Here is a 19,601-nt window from a genome sequence, read left to right as displayed (position 1 = left end):
ATGGTTGGTCATGTGGCATTCATGGAAAATCTTTTAGTCCGTACTTAATAGTATTTCAAGGAGTGAGTGACTCGAGAGGACTATGATAGTCGTGACCCAATGTGATTATAAGCCTTGAGGCCATTAATTTTTCTTGCCAATGGTATTGACACCACTAGTAGAAAAAACCCCTGTTGCAGCCCCCTTGTTGCAGCGTACATGTATTAATACGCTTCAACAAGCAGTTGGTCAACGCGGGTCAAACCCTTTAAAGGGTTGTTGCAGCGTACAAATTAATTGTTCCCTGCAAAAACGTTTGTTGCAGCGTACGTTGTAAAAGCCCCCTGCAATAGCCCGTTACTGTTGCAGCGTACGTCCTAAAGCCCCCTGCAATAACACATTGTAAAAGTCTTTCGCTACAACCCAACCAGGTTTAGTTCAATTTAGACCAAATTAATTAAAAAAACTCTAGATCTAAAATTTCATACTCCCACCTCTCAACTCCCTTCTTCTTCCCTCAGCTTTACTGCGTCGCAATCAATGTAACTTCCTCGTCGGTGGTTCTCGCCTCCTCGCCAGTCGCCGGTGGGTCCTCTTTTCTCGCCTCCTCGTCAGTCGCCCTAGAGCTGAACTTAGAATTATTTCAATCTGAAAATTTTCAAAGCTTGCTCAAATTGACCTTCCCCCTTCTTCTTCTTCTTCCCTCAGATCTCCTCTACGGACCGGCAAACACCACACTCAGCGGCGGACGTGAGGGCATACCCAGACGACCACGCACACTTCTTTTTCTCTCTCCTCTCACCTATACCGGAAAATAAAACCCTAGAAGTCATGGGGATGTTCCCGTGTTTCAATTGCTCAATATTCTGACAAATTCGTTCCAAAGTTAGCAGGTCAAGGAGGTTTCAGAAGATTGGAGTTGGGGTTCCCATCTGCTGCAAAAGAAATTCATTGATTGATTTTGAGGAAAGAACAAGCGCAAATGAGGTATAATCTTGTTTGATTTGTTAAATTTATGCAATTATTGAAAACTTTGTTGGATTTTTTGTTTAAATATTATGGTAAATGTGGTTTGTAATAAATTTAATTAGTTGATTTACTTATGCATATGGTTCATGTAGTTAATTTCTTTGTTTAATTGATTGATGAATCTGAATTTGAGTTTGAATCTTCAGATTGTTGATGTGGCTTCTATTTTGGGGTTGGACCGTGATATTTCTGATCATGCTTTCCAGTTGTTTAGGGATTGTTCTTCTGCTACTTGTTTGAGGAATCGTAGTGTTGAAGCTCTTGCTACTGCTTGCCTTGTTCAGGCTATTCGTGAGGCCCAGGAGCCCCGTACCCTTCAGGTTTATCTCTTGTCCCTGATAACTGGAATTTTGTTTTAATTTACCTGAGGAGTCGTCAGTATTACACTGATTATTATAAGGGGCTCATTGGAGAAATATGTTATGTTACATTCTGAGTTCAGTTCTTCAATTAATGTGATATGTTGGGGGTTGGTTGGGACTTGGAAGTGTTTGTCTTGGTATAAAACTATAGTGAACATTTTGCAATTGCCTTTTCTGTTCTTGTTCTCCATTAATTAAGTTCTGAAAGACGATCCATTTATGAATTTCTGATTGCGGTTGTCTTTGCGAAATTGCACATGTTATCCATATTTATTTTCCTAATCAACTTCACACCTCTCCCTGTGAAACTAGTAATGAAAATGGAAATCCTACGAGTTCTAAAACTGAATACGATACGCTGACTTTTTTCTTAACAGTATGTTGTTCCTTTTGGGGTTCTTGTTCTGCTTAGATTGTGTCCCGAATGCTAAGCCATTTGCAAATTGCGCTTTTTTCTCATCCGTAACCACCTTTGCTTCATCTTTATGCCTAAACTACTAGTGCAAATTGCAAAATTAAACAATTTCCGAGTTTGAACTCTTTGAAAACTGAAAATGCTCATTGTATTTGCTAGTAATTGAGTGGGAATTGGTTTAAGATAAGTTGCATATGCGATAGAAAAGAACACTTGATTTTAAGGGCATCTGTAAATGGGTATCTTATTTCATGTAACAGGAAATCTCAATAGCGGCGAACCTCCCTCAGAAAGAGATTGGAAAGTATATCAAGATCCTGGGTGAAGCTCTACAACTCAGTCAACCAATTAATAGCAATTCTATAGCTGTACATATGCCTAGATTTTGCAACCTTCTCCAGCTTAATAAATCCGCTCTGGTACTTGAAAACTCCTGCTGATATTTGCTAATACGCATCGGTGGCTGATATAATATGTATACTTTTGGAAACTGGTAGGCATTTCACCCAGCTGATATGCTAATAAGAGTAAATTATGAAGAATCATAAAACTTCTGAGATACCATCTTTACATTGTAATATTTGCTCCTTTCCTGCTTTTGCTTCTTATAATTGAAGGATTTTCAACATTGATCTTGCTAGTTCAATGGACTTGAGTAACACATTTCATTATTTCAATATTTAATGCTGTTAAATCATCTGTTGGCTCATGGCTGTTGCATTATAATCAGAAATGGGGAAAGCTTGTTGCTTGTCAAAATTGCCTTGAATTGTGCTCCTCTGTTGCATTTTCGTCATTTATTTGGTGGCTATGTGATTGAGAACCATCACATTATTAAGTTTTCATTCCAGAGAAATTTATTTCCCTAGTTTTGACTCATTTCTACATCATATGACTTACTAGTTTGTTATGGAGTAGGAACTTGCAACTCACATTGGAGAAGTTGTGATAAACAAATGTTTCTGTACGCGTAGGAACCCTATAAGTATATCAGCTGCTGCTATTTATCTGGCCTGTCAACTAGAAGATAGACGCAAGACGCAGGCAGAAATTTGTAAGGTAACAGGTCTCACTGAGGTCACACTCAGAAAAGTCTATAAAGAGCTGCTTGAAAACTGGGATGATCTTCTACCGTCTAATTATACTCCAGTTGTCCCTCCTGAAAAGGCATTCCCAACTACTACTATAGCATCCGGCCGTTCTGTAACCCCTAGAGCCGAACCACCAGAAATTCCTACTTTAGACCGGGAGAGCAAGCAGCCCAAAACGAATCAGATTTCCGAGACAACTCACGTGGACAGGGTCAAGGGAGAGAATGACAGCAATACCCCCAGTACAAAAAAGGTATCCTCGTTATAGGACTCATTTTATTCTCATTGATTCGTTATAGGTCGTATTTACTTTTAACTAAAGAACCTAAGGACTATTTGATTCTTATTACATGATTAATATGCATAGCTTTAACTTTCTAAAACTCATTTGAATCTATTTATGCACATTTAAGGCTCATTGGATCGTTATAGATCATATTTAGAGCTAAAACGACATTTTCGCTCCCAACTTTGAACTAAAGATCCTAAGGACTCATTTTATTCTTATTACATGATTAATGTGCATAGTTTTAACATTCTAAAACTCATTCCAATCTATGTAAGCACATTTAAGGATAATTGGGTCGTTATAGGTCATATTTAGAGCTAAAATGACATTTCCGCTCCCCAACTTTGAACTAAAGAACCTAAGTACTCATTTTATTCTTATTACATGGTTAATATGCTTAGTTTGAAGTTTCGAAAACTCATTTCAATCTACTTATGCACATTTAAGGCTTGTTTGGTCGTTATAGGTCATATTTAGGCTAAAATGAGCATTTTCGCTCCCAAATTTTGAAAAAAAAACCTACGGACTCATTTTAAACTTACTAAGTGTTTTATATGCTTAGTTTTGACTTTCTAAGACTCATACCAATCTATTTATGCACATTTGAAGCTCATTGGGTCGTTATAGGTCATATTTAGCATAAAATGACATTTTCGCTCCCAACTTTGAACTAAAGAACTTAAGGACTTATTTTAAACTTATTACATGATTAGTATGTTTAGTTTTAAGTTTCCAAGACTTATTCCAATCTACTTATACACATTTAAGGCTTGTTTGGTCGTTATAGGACATATTTAGGCTAAAATGACATTTTCGCTCCCAACTATGAACCAAAGAACCTAAGGACTCATTTTAAACTTACTAAATGTTTTATATGCTTATTTTTAACTTTCTAGGACTCATTCCAATCCATTTATGCACATTTACGGCTCATTGTGTCGTTATAGGTCATATTTAGGCTAAAATGACATTTTCGCTCCCAACTTTGAACTTAAGAACCTAATGACTCATTTTAAACTTATTATATGATAAATATGCTTAGTTTTAAGTTTCTAAGACTTATTCTAATCTATTTATGCACATTTAATGCTTGTTTTATCGTTATAGGTCATATTTAGGCTAAAATGACATTTTCGCTCCCAACTTTGAACTTAAGAACCTAATAACTCATTTTAAACTTATTATATGATAAATATGCTTAGTTTTAAGTTTCTAAGACTTATTCTAATCTATTTATGCACATTTAATGCTTGTTTTATCGTTATAGGTCATATTTAGGATAAAATAAGGCATTTTCGATCCCAACTTTAAAATAAAGAACCTAAGGACTTATTTTAAACTTATTACATGATTAATATGCTTAGTTTTAAGTTTCTAAGACTTATTCTAACTACTTATACACATTTAAGGCTTGTTTGGTCGTTATAGGACATATTTAGGCTAAAATGACATTTTCGCTCCAAACTATGAACTAAAGAACCTAAGGACTCATTTTAAACTTACTAAATGTTTTATATGCTTAGTTTTGACTTTCTAGAACTCATTCCAATCCATTTATGCATATTTAAGGCTCATTGTGTCGTTATAGGTCATATTTAGGCTAAAATGCCATTTTCGCTCCCAACTTTGAACTTAAGAACCTAATGACTCATTTTAAACTTATTATATGATTAATATGCTTAGTTTTAAGTTTCTAAGACTTATTCTAATCTATTTATGCACATTTAATGCTTGTTTGATAGTTATAGGTCATATTTAGGCTAAAATGAGGCATTTTCGCTCCTAACTTTAAAATAAAGAACCTAAGCACTCATTTTAAACTTAATACATGTTTAATATGCATAATTTTAACTTTATAAGACTCGTTCCAATCTATTTATGCACCTTTAAGGCTCATTAGGTCGTTGTAGGTCAAATTTAGGCTAAAATGACATTTTCGCTCCCAACTATGAACTAAAGAACCTAAGGACTCATTTTAAACCTACTAAATGTTTTATATTCTAGTTTTATCTTTCTAGGACTCATTCCAATCCATTTATGCCCATTTAAGGCTCATTGTGTCGTTTTAGGTCATATTTAGGCTAAAATGACATTTTCGCTCCCAACTTTGAACTTAAGAACCTAAGGACTCATTTTTAAATTATTATATGATTAATAAGCTTAGTTTTGAGTTTCTAGGACTTATTCTAATCTACTTATACCCATTTAATGATTGTTTGATCGTTATAGGTCATATCTAGGCTAAAATAAGGCATTTTCGCCCCCAACTTTAAAATAAAGAACCTAAGGACTCATTTAAAACTTATTACATGTTTAATATGCATAATTTTAACGATCTAAGACTCGTTCCAATCTATTTATGCACCTATAGGCTCATTGGGTCGTTATAGGTCATATTTAGGCTAAAATGACATTTTCGCTCCCAACTTTGAACTAAAGAACCTAAGGACTCATTTTAAACTTACTAAATGTTTTATATGCTTATTTTTAACTTTCTAGGACTCATTTCAATCCATTTATGCACATTTAAGGCTCATTGTGTCGTTATAGGTCATATTTAGGCTAAAATGACATTTTCGCTCCCAACTTTGAACTTAAGAACCTAATGACTCGTTTTAAACTTATTATATGATAAATATGCTTAGTTTTAAGTTTCTAAGACTTATTCTAATCTACTTATACCCATTTAATGCTTGTTTGATAGTTATAGGTCATATTTAGGCTAAAATGAGGCATTTTCGCTCCTAACTTTAAAATAAAGAACCTAAGCACTCATTTTAAACTTAATACATGTTTAATATGCATAATTTTAACTTTATAAGACTCGTTCCAATCTATTTATGCACCTTTAAGGCTCATTAGGTCGTTGTAGGTCATATTTAGGCTAAAATGACATTTTCGCTCCCAACTATGAACTAAAGAACCTAAGGACTCATTTTAAACCTACTAAATGTTTTATATTCTAGTTTTAACTTTCTAGGACTTATTCCAATCCATTTATGCACATTTAAGGCTCATTGTGTCGTTATAGGTCATATTTAGGCCAAAATGACATTTTCGCTCCCAACTTTGAACTTAAGAACCTAATGACTCATTTTAAACTTATTATATGATAAATATGCTTAGTTTAAGTTTCTAAGACTTATTCTAATCTGTTTATGCACATTTAATGCTTGTTTGATAGTTATAGGTCATATTTAGGCTAAAATGAGGCATTTTCGCTCCTAACTTTAAAATAAAGAACCTAAGCACGCATTTTAAACTTAATACATGTTTAATATGCATAATTTTAACTTTATAAGACTCGTTCCAATCCATTTATGCATATTTAAGGCTCATTGTGTCGTTTTAGGTCATATTTAGGCTAAAATGACATTTTCGCTCCCAACTTTGAACTTAAGAACCGAAGGACTCATTTTTAAATTATTATATGATTAATAAGCTTAGTTTTGAGTTTCTAGAACTTATTCTAATCTACTTATACCCATTTAATGCTTGTTTGATCGTTATAGGTCATATCTAGGCTAAAATAAGGCATTTTCGCTCCCAACTTTAAAATAAAGAACCTAAGGACTCATTTAAAACTTATTACATGTTTAATATGCATAATTTTAACGATCTAAGACTCGTTCCAATCTATTTATGCACCTATAGGCTCATTGGGTCGTTATAGGTCATATTTAGGCTAAAATGACATTTTCGCTCCCAACTTTGAACTAAAGAACCTAAGGACTCATTTTAGACTATTAGGACATTGTCATTAGTTTCTTGAATGTTAAAATGTGATATTTAATTTGTATTTAATCTAATGTTTAATTTAAATTTCTGTTTTTGTAAAGGTCTACACTCCGAGGATTGCGCCTTATGCGAGGAATTTGATGTGGTTCGTGAGCAATGGGCTAAGTTTTTTACCAACAAGTATTTATTATTGGCTTTAGCGCGCTTGATCGAGTTGGTTTAGTTGTTATAGAATAAATTTTATATTAAAATGTATGTTTATGTTGAAATTGGAACATATATTTAAATGTAATATGTGCACTTTGGTTTTGGGATATATAGTATACAAAACTCCAGTTGTTGTTTTTATATTTGTTATACAGGTTGCGTTATTCTATTATTGTTTTGACAGGTTTCGATCTATATTTGGTGCAAGGCACTCTAGGTATCCCTAAACAAAATTAGAATTTTCCCGCCAAAAGTGCTTTTTTGCAGCGTACATATATGTTGTACGCTGCAACAAGGGAAAAAAATTTGGCAAAAATTCAGACTTGTTGCAGCGTACAAATAAATGTACGCTGCAAAAAATTGAGTAATTCAGACTTGTTGCAGCGTACAAATAAATGTACGCTGCAAAAAGTTGAGTCTTTTGCAGCGTACATATATATGTACGCTGCAACAAGTCCAAAATTTTGCCAATTTTTTGGCACTTGTTGCAGCGTACATCTAAAAGCCCGCTGCAACAAGTCTAAAATTTTGCCAATTTTTTGGCACTTGTTGCAGCGTACATCTAAAAGCCCGCTGCAACAAATCACTTTTTGCAGCGAACATTGTACGCTGCAACAAGTTCAGACTTGTTGCAGGCCCCCCAGTTGCAGCATACGATGTACGCTGCAACAGGGGTCTAAAAGCCCGCTGCAATAAGGGTTTTTTCTACTAGTGCACCTTAGATTCACTTTGAGGTTGTGCGACTATGGGGGATGATTTCCAGAATGTGACTGTTTCCATTTTGCAAATACTATAGTATATTCTTTTTATTGGTGAGAGAGTATTGAGGCCGTGGATTCTTAGCAAGGGATGACAATTACATATGGGTGCTTATTGATTTAAATGTTAGGAAGGGAGACTCAATATGGTTTAACCTTTTAACTTGCAGAACGACACCAAGCATTAGGACCGATTCTATGGTAAGACAACTTAGACTTAGGATTTAGATTGTACTTCGGCATAACCTAGTCTAGACTCGGATTTATTTATTTTTCGAACATTATTTTTCCTTAAAAACTTCATTTGAACATTATTTTTGAATACTTTGCCCATATGACATTCATAATTATTAGCATGTTCGGTTTTGATGCCGAGCATTGTCGTCGTAGGAGGCCAAACAACGACACAAAGAGTTATTTATTTTTTTATAAGTCGCTTTTAGAATCGAGTGCTTTTTCATACGCCCTCGTAGCAATTTTTACGAAAAGTTTTTTTTTTGCTACGTATATTTTTTCATGCGCGGGCACCGAGGCTGCTGTGCCTGACCAAAAGGCCAGGCAGCAACTTCAGCGCCCATCAATGGGCGTGAGAAATAGCGGCGCCCAGCCAGGGGCGTCGAAAATGCGTCCCTGGCTGGTTCTCGTTTTCAGTTTTCGTCTACTTTTGATTTTGCGACTTTAAATTTGCGTGCTTGCCTAATAACGTCCTTACGCGTTGTGGAGCGTTTGTGGGATTCGTTACAGGCCATCCTGAGCGTCGCTTATTTTTGTGGCGATCGTTCGGGTTTGTGGAACACGTATTTTGGTATAACTCTTTGGCCAATTAGTTTATGAATGTTTGGGTAATTTTTAAGGTCGTTGGTTTTTCTAGGATTATTTGTCTAGCATTATTCGTATGCACAATCATAACATAGTCACATAGTTCGCTACACATAACTACATTACAAACATGGATTTGAAAATTAAATATGTCACGTAGTTTATGATAGGCTTCTATGGGTAGTTATTTGCGCCTGGCTTGGTACCGCTTCTATCGTAGATCCAACACATGCCCCGGTCGACGTAGTGTCTTCAACAGACGAATTTCGCTCAAGAGGCCAACCCGCAAGTGAAAGCCAAGGGGGCATGCAGGCGAGAGGGACCTAATGGGCTAGCGATTGGGTTCGGGATAGGTGTACTACCTGCACAAGTACCGAGTGGGCAACATGCGCGGCGTATGCACCCCCCTATTGGCGGAAAAAGGTATCCTTAGTCCAACTCCCGAGGGAGCCGAGATTCGTTATGATGTTCTGCCCGTTCACATTGCTGATTTTCAAGTCGTCCCAACTTGATGGGAAATAAACGCGGGGTAGGATCGTTTCACCCTTCGGCTATTTTGATTACCTACAAGCACGAGTATTTCCTTCACTATCCCCAGTGGAGTCGCCACTGTGAGGGGGTCGAAAAAGCGCGAGGCTAATGCGTGACCTTGTCCCTCGTGGGTGTGACGATTCTTTTTATTCAATCAAGTGTAATTGGATTTCCTGTGAGCATACACCCAATTGACTAGTAATATAGGAGTCGCCATTCAGTTTTTAACGACAATGAGAAAAACTGACAAAACCCGGTTATCGTGACATAAAGGGAGTGCAATTATGTTTGACCACGACGGCCGTAGGTTCCCTTGTGATCCCTGGTGTGGGGATCTCTCAATATACACCCGCAAGGTAGAGATTGAGGGTTCGGGGGACTGTAACTACCGAGAGGAGTACTTCGCTCGTCGATAACTCCAGAGGCAGGATATCCTTACTAGCTCAGCATAAATAATTGAAGGGACATGCGTTAACTATTAAACTAATCTGAGTTGATTTTAGCAATATGCAACATATAATACTAATTCGATCTTGATTATCTGATTTAAATAGCATTAAGGGACCTAGCATGATAATCCGATTTCCCAAAAATATTATATTTGTTAGGCGTGATAGAACAATCAGATTTACGTTAGTTTAACAGTTCATAAAAAGGGAGAGGAAAGCAGTTAAATCATCGAAAAGGGACACGTTACGACGCACCCTTGAGAGGTGCGTCACGGTTCTCAGAAAACTAACCACTTTGACTTTGCTATTTCTCCTTTTTATTTAACGAATCTCAATTATGGGACAGGATACGTTCTGTTCGATTTATGGATCGATTGCGACAGAACGCGTGAACAGTTTCGCAGCGAGAGGCTTAGGCAAAGGGTAGGAGTCAATACTCAGAATATAATTGTGTGTCGTTGTGTGTTCTTTCACGTCGAACTTAGGGGTCTATTTATAGGAAAAAGTGGCGTAGAAAGATAGTTTTTCAGGAATTTGAATACGAAACGGGTCAGGAAAAGAATCCGTCCCAGGTATTTTCGGCGCCCAGCTCTGGGCGTTGGAATTTTCGGCGCCCAGGGATGGGCGTTGAAAATAGGGTCTGGCAGAATTCTTTGGTCAGATTCGGATTCCTAAATCCGTAGAGTTTGAGATTAATTCGAGTCTTTTAGCGCGTATCAATTTTGTGATGGAATGCATCTGGGCCCGTTACGAACTCTTGGCTTGTTAGGATTTTAATTAATATGTAACTCTTATTTCTGAACCATATTAGGAATAGGATTCTCGCAGTTTTCTATCTCATTTAGGATTTATGTTGGAATGCAACACCTAATTCTGACAGGTTTCTATCTTTTATGATTTGCCACTTTTAGAAGCTACCTTTTACAGCATTTACTTTTTTTTAGCAGGTTTCCATAAATAGCAGGTTTCGGCTGAAATGAAATGGGGAATCGAGATTCGTTTATTTTATAGGAGATGCGTTCTCAAGTGGAGTTTTTATGCTTTCATCATCGAACCTTTCTCTTGCGGGAACGGGGACAAAAGTAGGTGTCTACAGATGTGTGCTCATTAATTTTGATGACTTGGATTCTTCTTTTGACTTAAGTTTTTCTTTCGACTTGCATTGCAAGTAATTAAATTTCAATAAGGGACTCCATTTCTTATTCTTGTTATTCTATAGGCTTTAATATTTTTGCAAATTGGTTGGACCGAATCATGGATTGCCTACGTATCCGCCTTAAATAGATTTAATTTGGAATCAGGTCTTGCGTAGTTCTTAGCCTAGAAAACGGTTTCATAGAATGCCGATTTTAAACAAGTATGTTCTGAGGTGGAAACATATTATTTGAAACGGTAGAATAAGTGAAGTTTATTATTATTTAAATCTGCTGCCTTGCCGTAAGCCAAAAAATTTGTTTTATATTTTTGAGTACATGTATTTTCTTTTCATGTGTTTTTTTTTTTGGTACGTATACCTGAATACGTGTTGTACCCCTCAAAGTGTTCGTTACTTTTTCGTGCATGTGCGGATAAAATGACGAGCACTTCTGGACAAATTTTTCAGCAAGCAGAGAGATTCGGCGCCCAGGCTTGGGAGCTAAAGATTTCGGCGCCCAGCTCTGGGCGCTGAAAATGGTTTCTGGGCGGATATTTTTTGGTGCGCTAAATGCTTCTTTATTTTTCTTTTTAGACTAACTTTAGAGGCGCTTTTGCAAAGTTTCTTTTTTATTATTCACATTTTATTATTTTTTTTTTGCACTTTTCATTTGTTTCCTTTTTTTGTTTGTGACTCAAGACTGCTTGAAAGATGGGTTGAATGAGATAGGAGAATTTGTATAGGTGTTGGTCAAGCATGAGGATTATATCTGCTAGGGCTCACAATTTGCAGCTTCGTGCTAGTGTCACGAGTTTACATCAACCAAGGCCAATGAGCAGCATGGGGACGGCTCAAGGGTATATCAACAGGATGTATCCACATAAGTTATATGGTAATTATGCTAATGGTGGTATAAGAGCAGGTTTTGGAAATAAGGGGTATGACGCACGTGTCAATGGCCGTGCGTGGTTTGCGGTTGACAACGAGTTCAAGAACAAGAGTCGAGGTAATGGTTTCTTGGGTCATGGCAATGAGAACATGGATAGGTCAAAATGAGCTGAACAGGGACCCCAGAGCGAAGGCGTCTAAGAGCATAAGGATTGGAAAGGGTAGACATCGTAGAATTTTATGATTTGGATTGGTTGACTCAATTCTTTTCCTTCGTTTACTTAGGTAAATGTTGCACTACGGGATAAGTATTCCATGGCTTGCTCTTTTCGCTCTCCCTTTTCTCTTTCTATTTTTTCTTTCTTTTTTTCTTGGGATTCCTCCTCAACATAAATTCTTCAATTTTTAATTTGGGCTAAAAGGTAGATGGTTGTGGTCTTTTGAGTAAGCCTCGTTTGGTAGGCCTATAGTGGACCTTTAATTTTAGTAGGCCTAGGGTGGACCTTTAAATTGTCTTACTTTGCAAGCGTATTTAGTCGTTTATGCTAATAGCGTAGATTCAAAATGTTGTTTTTACCTTATTGAATTTTAACGAAAGAATTACATCGAAAGTAATTTTTTGTTTCTTTTCAGATTCCAGTTTCTGGGATTTAATTAGAAGTTGTGATTTAGACTCAAACTTTCATTAATCTTTCTGATTATAACCCGTGTATGAATACAAGGAGGTGGCCTAGACTCAAAATAATGACATGGCGTAAGCCTATAATACTTGACCAAGCAACTCTCAGACTTAGGCTAATTGGACCATAACTTTTGTTGGTTGACACTTTAGATTTTAACCCTTGGGTGTTCATTTGTCATGCGCCATTTTGTTTAATGTTGGCAAGGTAGTTAATTGGGGAGATCGAATTTTTATTTTTACAAGACTAGAATCATTAGTGCGGCTTCTCTCTTAGTGTGTATTGCTTTACCCCGATTTGGGTATTTTCATGGTTGGTCATGTTGCATTCATGAAAAATCTTTTAGTCCGTACTTAATAGTATTTCAAGGAGTGAGTGACTCGAGAGGACTATGATAATCGTGACCCAATGTGATTATAAGCCTTGAGGCCATTAATTTTTCTTGCCAATGGTATTGACACCTTAGGTTCACTTTGGGATTGTGCGACTATGGGGGATGATTTCCAGAATGTGACTGTTTCCATTTTGCAAATACTATAGTATATTCTTTTTATTGGTGAGAGAGTATTGAGGCCGTGGATTCTTAACAAGGGATGACAATTACATATGGGTGCTTATTGATTTAAATGTTAGGAAGGGAGACTCAATATGGTTTAACCTTTTAACTTGCAGAACGACACCAAGCATTAGGACCTATTCTATGGATAAGACAACTAAGACTTAGGATTTAGATTGTACTTCGGCATAACCTAGTCTAGACTCGGATTTATTTATTTTTCAAACATTATTTTTCCTTAAAAACTTCATTTGAACATTATTTTTGAATACTTTGCCCATATGACATTCATAATTATTAGCATGTTTGGTTTTGATGCCGAGCATTGTCGTCGTAGGAGGCCAAACAACGACACAAAGAGTTATTTAGTTTTTTATAAGTCGCTTTTAGAATCGAGTGCTTTTCATACACCCTCGTAGAAATTTTTACGAAAAGTTTTTTTTTTGCTACGTATATTTTTTCATGCGCGGGCACCGAGGCTGCTGTGCCTGACCAAAAGGCCAGGCAGGAACTTCATCGCCCATCAATGGGCGTGACAAAAAGCGGCGCCCAGCCAGGGGCGTTGAAAATGCGTCCCTGGATGGTTCTCGTTTTCAGTTTTCGTCTACTTTTGTTTTTGCGACTTTAAATTTGCGTGCTTGCCTAATAACGTCCTTACGCGTTGTGGAGCGTTTGTGGGATTCGTTACAGGCCATCCCGAGCGTCGCTTATTTTTGTATCGTTCGGGTTTGTGGAACACGTATTTTGGTATAACTCTTTGGCCAATTGGTTTATGAATGTTTGGGTAATTTTTAAGGTCGTTGGTTTTTCTAGGATTATTTGTCTAGCATTATTCGTATGCACAATCATAACATAGTCACATAGTTCGCTACACATAACTACATTACAAACATGGATTTGAAAATTAAATATGTCACGTAGTTTATGATAGGCTTCTATGGGTAGTTATTTGCGCCTGGCTTGGTACCGCTTCTATCGTAGATCCAACACATGCCCCGGACGAGGTAGTGTCTTCAACAGACGAATTTCGCTCAAGAGGCCAATCCGCAAGTGCAAGCCAAGGGGGCATGCAGGCGAGAGGGACCTAATGGGCGAGCGATTGGGTTCGGGATAGGTGTACTACCTGCACAAGTACCGTGTGGGCAACATGCGCGGCGTATGCACCCCCCTATTGGCGGAAAAAGGTATCCTTAGTCCCAACTCCCGAGGGAGCCGAGATTCATTATGCTGTTCTGCCCGTTCACATTAATATGCTGATTTTCAGGTCGTCCCAACTTGATGGGGAAATAAACGCGGGGTAGGATCGTTTCACCCTTCGGCTATTTTGATTACCTACGAGCACGAGTATTTCCTTCACTATCCCCAGTGGAGTCGCCACTGTGAGGGGGTCGAAAAAGCACGAGGCTAATGCGTGACCTCGTCCCTCGTGGGTGTGACGATTCTTTTTATTCAATCAAGTGTAATTGGATTTCCTGTGAGTATACACCCAATTGACTAGTAATATAGGAGTCGCCATTCAGTTTTTAACGACAATGAGAAAAACTGACAAAACCCGGTTATCGTGACATAAAGGGAGTGCAATTATGTTTGACCACGACGGCCGTAGGTTCCCTTGTGATCCCTGGTGTGGGGATCTCTCAATATACACCCGCAAGGTAGAGATTGAGGGTTCGGGGGACTGTAACTACCGAGAGGAGTACTTCGCTCGTCGATAACTCCAGAGGCAGGATATCCTTACTAGCTCAGCATAAATAATTGAAGGGACATGCGTTAACTATTAAACTAATCTGAGTTGATTTTAGCAATATGCAACATATAATACTAATTCGATCGTGATTATCTGATTTAAATAGCATTAAGGGACCTAGCATGATAATCCGATTTCCCAAAAATATTATATTTGTTAGGCGTGATAGAACAATCAGATTAGGTTAGTTTAACAGTTCAAAAAAAAAGGGCGAGGAAAGAAGTTAAATCATCGAAAAGGAACACATTACGACGCACCCTTGAGAGGTGCGTCACGGTTCTCAGAAAACTAACCACTTTGACTTTGCTATTTATCCTTTTTATTTAACGAATCTCAATTATGGGACAGGATACGTTCTGTTCGATTTATGGATCGATTGCGACAGAATGCGTGAACAATTTCGCAGCGAGAGGCTTAGGCTAAGGGTTGGAGTCAATACTCAGAATATAATTGTGTGTTGTTGTGTGTCCTTTCACGTCGAATTTAGGGGCCTATTTATAGGGAAGAGTTCGTGGAAAGATAGAATTGCAGAGTTCTAATCCACAAAGAATTAGGAAAAAACACGTACCAGGGTATTTTCAGCGCCCATGGCTGGGCGTCCAAGATTTCGGCGCCCAGCTCTGGGCGTTGAAAATAGGATCCAGGCAATTTCAGTGCCCAGGGCTGGGTGTTTAAATTGCTGTTTGGGCCGTTTCTTTGTCAGATTCGGATTCTTAGAATCCGGAGTGTATGAGAGTTAATCGAGTCTTTTAGTGCGTATCAATTTCATGACGGAATGCGTCTGGGCCCGTTACGAACTCTAGGCTCAGCTCGTTAGGATTTTAATTAATACGTAACTCTTATTTCCGAATCATATTAGGAATAGGATTCTCGCAGTTTTCTATCTCATTTAGGATTTATGTTGGAGTGCAACACCTAATTCTGACAGGTTTCTATCTTTTATGACTTGCCACTTTTAGAAGCTACCCTTTACGGCAGTTACTATTTTTAGCAGGTTTCCATAAATAGCAGGTTTCGGGTGAAATGAAAAGGGGAATTGAGATTCGTTTATTTTATAGGAGATGCGTTGTCAAGTGGAGATTTATGCTTTCATCATCGAACTTTTCCCTTTCGGGAATGGGGACAAAAGTAGGTGTCTACAGGGGGACATAGGGTCCCCTTGCCTATACCCTTTCTTAGCAGGAATAGGGGAAGTAGGAGCTCCATTTACCAGGATAGAGTAAGAAACTGAATACAGACATTGTATAACCTAGTGGACAAACTTACTAAGAAAACCCAACTCTTGCAGCATCTGTTTGAGAAAAGGCCACTCAATAGAGTCATAGGCCTTCTTTAAATCCACTTTGATCATACATCTAGGAGAGATGTACTTTCTAGAGTAGCATTTGACTAGCTCTGAGGCCAACAAAATATTATCTGAAATGTTCCTACCAGGGATGAACCCTGATTGAGCATTGCTTATCATATCACCAATCACACCCTGCATTCTTGCTGTTAGGATTTTAGAAATAAGCTTGTAAACTATAGATCAACAAGAAATAGGTCTAAAGTCCTTAATACTTGTAGCATTCTGAATCTTAGGAATCAAGGTCACTGAAGTGTTGTTGACTTGCCTCAGCATTTTGCCAGTGTCAAAGAATTCCTTCACAGCTGCATAAATATCATCTTTAACTGTCCCCCATGCCTTTTAAAGAAAAAGCTATTGAAACCATCTAGGCCAGGGGCTTTGTGAATATTGATACCAGCTAAGGCAACATCAATCTCATCATTAGTAACTGGAACTACTAGACCTTGAGCAGCATCAGCAGTCAATTGGCTCCCTTTCCTAACAACATCCAGATCAATTCCAACAAGATTATCTGAGGCAGACCCAACAAGCTCCTTATAGAAGTCACAAATTTCTTTCTGAATTTCCTCTGTAGTAACCAGTTTCCTACCAGCAGTATCATACAAAGTCAATGCTAATCCTTGTGTATCTCTCTTTCATAGCACTGAAGAAGAATGTAGAGTTTGAGTCACCTATTTTCAACCACTGAATTCTTGATTTTTGTCTTTATGCACTTTCCTGAATCCCTAGAAACTTTTTTATGCAACTCTGTCTGCCTTTTTTCATTCACCTGTAACTCAGTGTCAGTGGGACTAGCAGCCAGCTGGAGTTGGATGCCATCTAGATCAGTTCTAATAGTGTCAATTCTTTCCTCAAGTCTTGCAAACTCCTTCTTGTGTAATGTTTTCAAACCCTTCTTAACACATTTCAACTTTTGCCACACCTGGTGCATTGCAGTGCCCTGAATATTAACCTTCCAGCCATCTTGAACCACTTGATTAAAGCTAGGGTGATCAGCCATATAGTTGAAGAACCTAAAAGGCCTCCCTTTAGAATGATCCTCCAAATTACAAGTGAGAACAAGAGGAGAATGGTCAGAAAGTCCTGGTTAAGATAATCCACAACAGCACCATCAAAAACTGTATGCCAAGCAGCACACCCTAGAGCTCTATGAATTCTAGAACTGATTCTCATATTACCTTGCCCTTTATTACTCCAGGAGAAGTAGTGGCCACAACTCTTCAGTTCAGTCAAACCAGCAGTATCAATACACCCCTCAAAGTCCCTTGTTTCACTATCTTGAACTTGATTACCATTAATCATGTCCCCAGAATATAAAACAGAATTGAAATCCATCATAAGAAGCCAAGGCTTGCTCACAGTGCCTGCAGTGTTAACCAAATAAACCCATAATGACTTTCTATGATCTATAGTGTGTAGACCATAGAGAGCAGTAAATTCAAAATTTGTTAAGCCAGTCTTAGTGCATATGACTCCATGAATAAACTGATCTGTTTTATTCACAACCTGATAAGTAATCAAACTATGTCCCCAACCAACCCAAATTCTCCCTTTAGGAGAGTAGGAGTAGTTCATTTCCCACTTGCACTCACCTCCAAGCTTAGTCTGAACTTTCTTGACATTATTTTCTCTTACCCTAGTTTCCACCAAAGCTACAACATCTACATTATTCTTCTGCAAAAACCTCCTCACCTCTACCACCTTTGAAGGAGAATTAAGCCCCCTCACATTCCATGAGCATATTATCATGGGGGGAACTCCACACTACCTTCTCACCCACCTTCTCCCCCACCTCCATCATCATCCTCAGAAGAACTCACCACAGAAGTATGAACTTGAGCCAAACCAAGAGCAGAAATATGAGATCTAGTCTCCCTTCTTCTCCTAGATACTACCCTCCACCCATCATCACTAGGTTGAGCAATAGCAGCTAGAGTGTTCTCAACAACAGTAGAAGCCACCTCCTTCACAGTTTCAGCACATGTCTCATCCTCCAAAATTACAGAAACAACATTAACTCTAGGTTCTTTAGGCCTCCAAACTTTCTGGATCTTTTGAGTGGGCTTAACAAACACTGCAGGCTGAAATCCAGTGGTATTTCTCTTTTTAATGCTACAATCATGTCCCATGACCTTACAGGATTTGCAGAAGGGGGGAAGCCAATCATATTCTACCTTTTGCCTAATAGCCACACCTTCACTATTCTGAATCTGCACAGTTTTTGGCAACTCCTTTGTGATGTCCACTTCAATCAACATCCTAGCAAATGAGATCCTTAACTACTTAGAGGTGAACTCATCAGCAAAGAGTGGCACTCCTATCAAACTTCCAATCCTACTAAGAGAGTCAATACCCCAGCAGCTCAAAGGGAGATTTGGAAGTCTCACCCACACAGGGATAACCCTCAGAATCTCCTCCTGGAAGTCAAAATTAGCAGTCCAAGGTTCGGTGATCATAGGTCTACCAAAGAAGGAATGGGGTCCAGATAGCAACACTGAATCCCTATCTTTCTTAGCAGCAAATTTAATCACAAAGTACCCCTCATCATGCAGAAACACAGAAGGCTTACTTAGATTTTTCCACTCATTTGCAATATACCTAATGACAGCCCCAATGGATGGTTTCTCTCCTACAACATACACAATAAGAGCTGCATCCCATTGAGCAGTCATACTCTTTATGTCTAAGCTATCAAGCACAGCAACAGGACAACCATCTGAAATTGTGGGAGGGATGAAAGAGAGTGCATTACCTTTACCAGTGAGTTGAGCACCTTTAAAGAGACTCACCCAAGGTGTGGTTGGAGGTGCACCATTCTCGCACTGCTCCTTTGAAGAACTGGTCCTTTGCTGAGTAGAATCAATGTGCTCTGTTTCTGAGTATTGCAAACCCCTATTATCAGCAAGGGTTTCCGTACCATTCTTCAATCCAAGCACAACATTCACACTCCTCATCATCTCTTGAACCCTTTCCAAAGTAGAGCCTCTAAGAACTCCACTGTCTTGCACACCTTCCACAGTCTCCAAGATCTTTGGAGAAACCACCTGGGTTGGCGCTGGGAGAGAGGGGGTATAGTTAATGGCAGCGTGGTAGGCATCAACGGCTTCCTGCATCTCAGGAGAAGGTGGCTCAGTGTTTGGATGCGACGGAAACGGAGAAATTACCGGCGGCGATTTTCGAGTTTCCCCACCATAGCTGGGTGTCACATTTCTCAGTTGATGCTGATTCTTTGGCCTCAAACTTACAGTGTTGAGAAGAGAGGAGGCCTCCTCATTGATTTCCTGAACTTCATGCTTCTGATTCTTCTTCTTCCTCGTCATTTTCGAAAGGGGTGCGCACGATAGCAGGAACCTTATCCTACGCTCTTTCCATGGCAGAGAGAAGAAGCTTTGACTACACTTAAAGTTTACAACATTCCCACCTACCTTAAACTATCTTTGCTATGCCTTCTCTCTAAAAGTTACTTCTCTCTCTAGCCTATACTTACTTAGGCATCGGAGGGAATATTCCTACGGGAATATTCTTGTTTTGTAGTTTGCAGGAAGATCGTGCCAGCGTATACTTGATAACTCCGAGGAAC

The 19,601-nt window shown here is 38.4% G+C and overlaps 3 protein-coding genes across 4 annotated transcripts; 1 reads left to right on the top strand and 2 right to left on the bottom strand.

The window, feature by feature from the left end:
- Positions 1 to 208: 208 nt before the first annotated feature.
- LOC130470531 (plant-specific TFIIB-related protein 1-like) lies at positions 209 to 7,251 on the top strand. Of its 2 annotated transcripts, XM_056840822.1 has the most exons (6): positions 209 to 564; positions 688 to 966; positions 1,223 to 1,328; positions 2,046 to 2,204; positions 2,704 to 3,129; positions 7,005 to 7,251. In XM_056840822.1, the coding sequence occupies exons 2-6, from the start codon at positions 962 to 964 to the stop codon at positions 7,101 to 7,103; spliced, it is 795 nt and encodes a 264-aa protein (XP_056696800.1). In that variant the 5' UTR covers positions 209 to 564; positions 688 to 961; the 3' UTR covers positions 7,104 to 7,251. The 2 variants fall into 2 exon arrangements, with proteins under 2 accessions (XP_056696800.1, XP_056696799.1); XM_056840821.1 differs by having other exon boundaries at positions 209 to 966.
- An 8,671-nt stretch (positions 7,252 to 15,922) lies between these two features.
- On the bottom strand, positions 15,923 to 17,770 carry LOC110780653 (uncharacterized). Its single transcript, XM_056839680.1, has 5 exons — positions 17,200 to 17,770; positions 16,693 to 17,104; positions 16,416 to 16,606; positions 16,234 to 16,344; positions 15,923 to 16,164 (listed from the first exon to the last, which is right to left on the bottom strand). Exons 1-5 carry the CDS (start codon positions 17,768 to 17,770, stop codon positions 15,923 to 15,925), a joined length of 1,527 nt encoding a protein of 508 aa, XP_056695658.1.
- Positions 17,771 to 17,793: 23 nt separating this feature from the next.
- LOC130470098 (uncharacterized) lies at positions 17,794 to 18,279 on the bottom strand. The gene has a single exon (XM_056839679.1). It carries the CDS (start codon positions 18,277 to 18,279, stop codon positions 17,794 to 17,796), a length of 486 nt encoding a protein of 161 aa, XP_056695657.1.
- Positions 18,280 to 19,601: the final 1,322 nt, after the last annotated feature.

This window comes from Spinacia oleracea, chromosome 3 (genome assembly GCF_020520425.1).
Source record: "Spinacia oleracea cultivar Varoflay chromosome 3, BTI_SOV_V1, whole genome shotgun sequence".
Lineage (NCBI taxonomy): Eukaryota > Viridiplantae > Streptophyta > Magnoliopsida > Caryophyllales > Amaranthaceae > Spinacia > Spinacia oleracea.
Note: the sequence above shows the minus strand (reverse complement) of the source record. Positions and strands in the feature narration are given on the sequence as shown.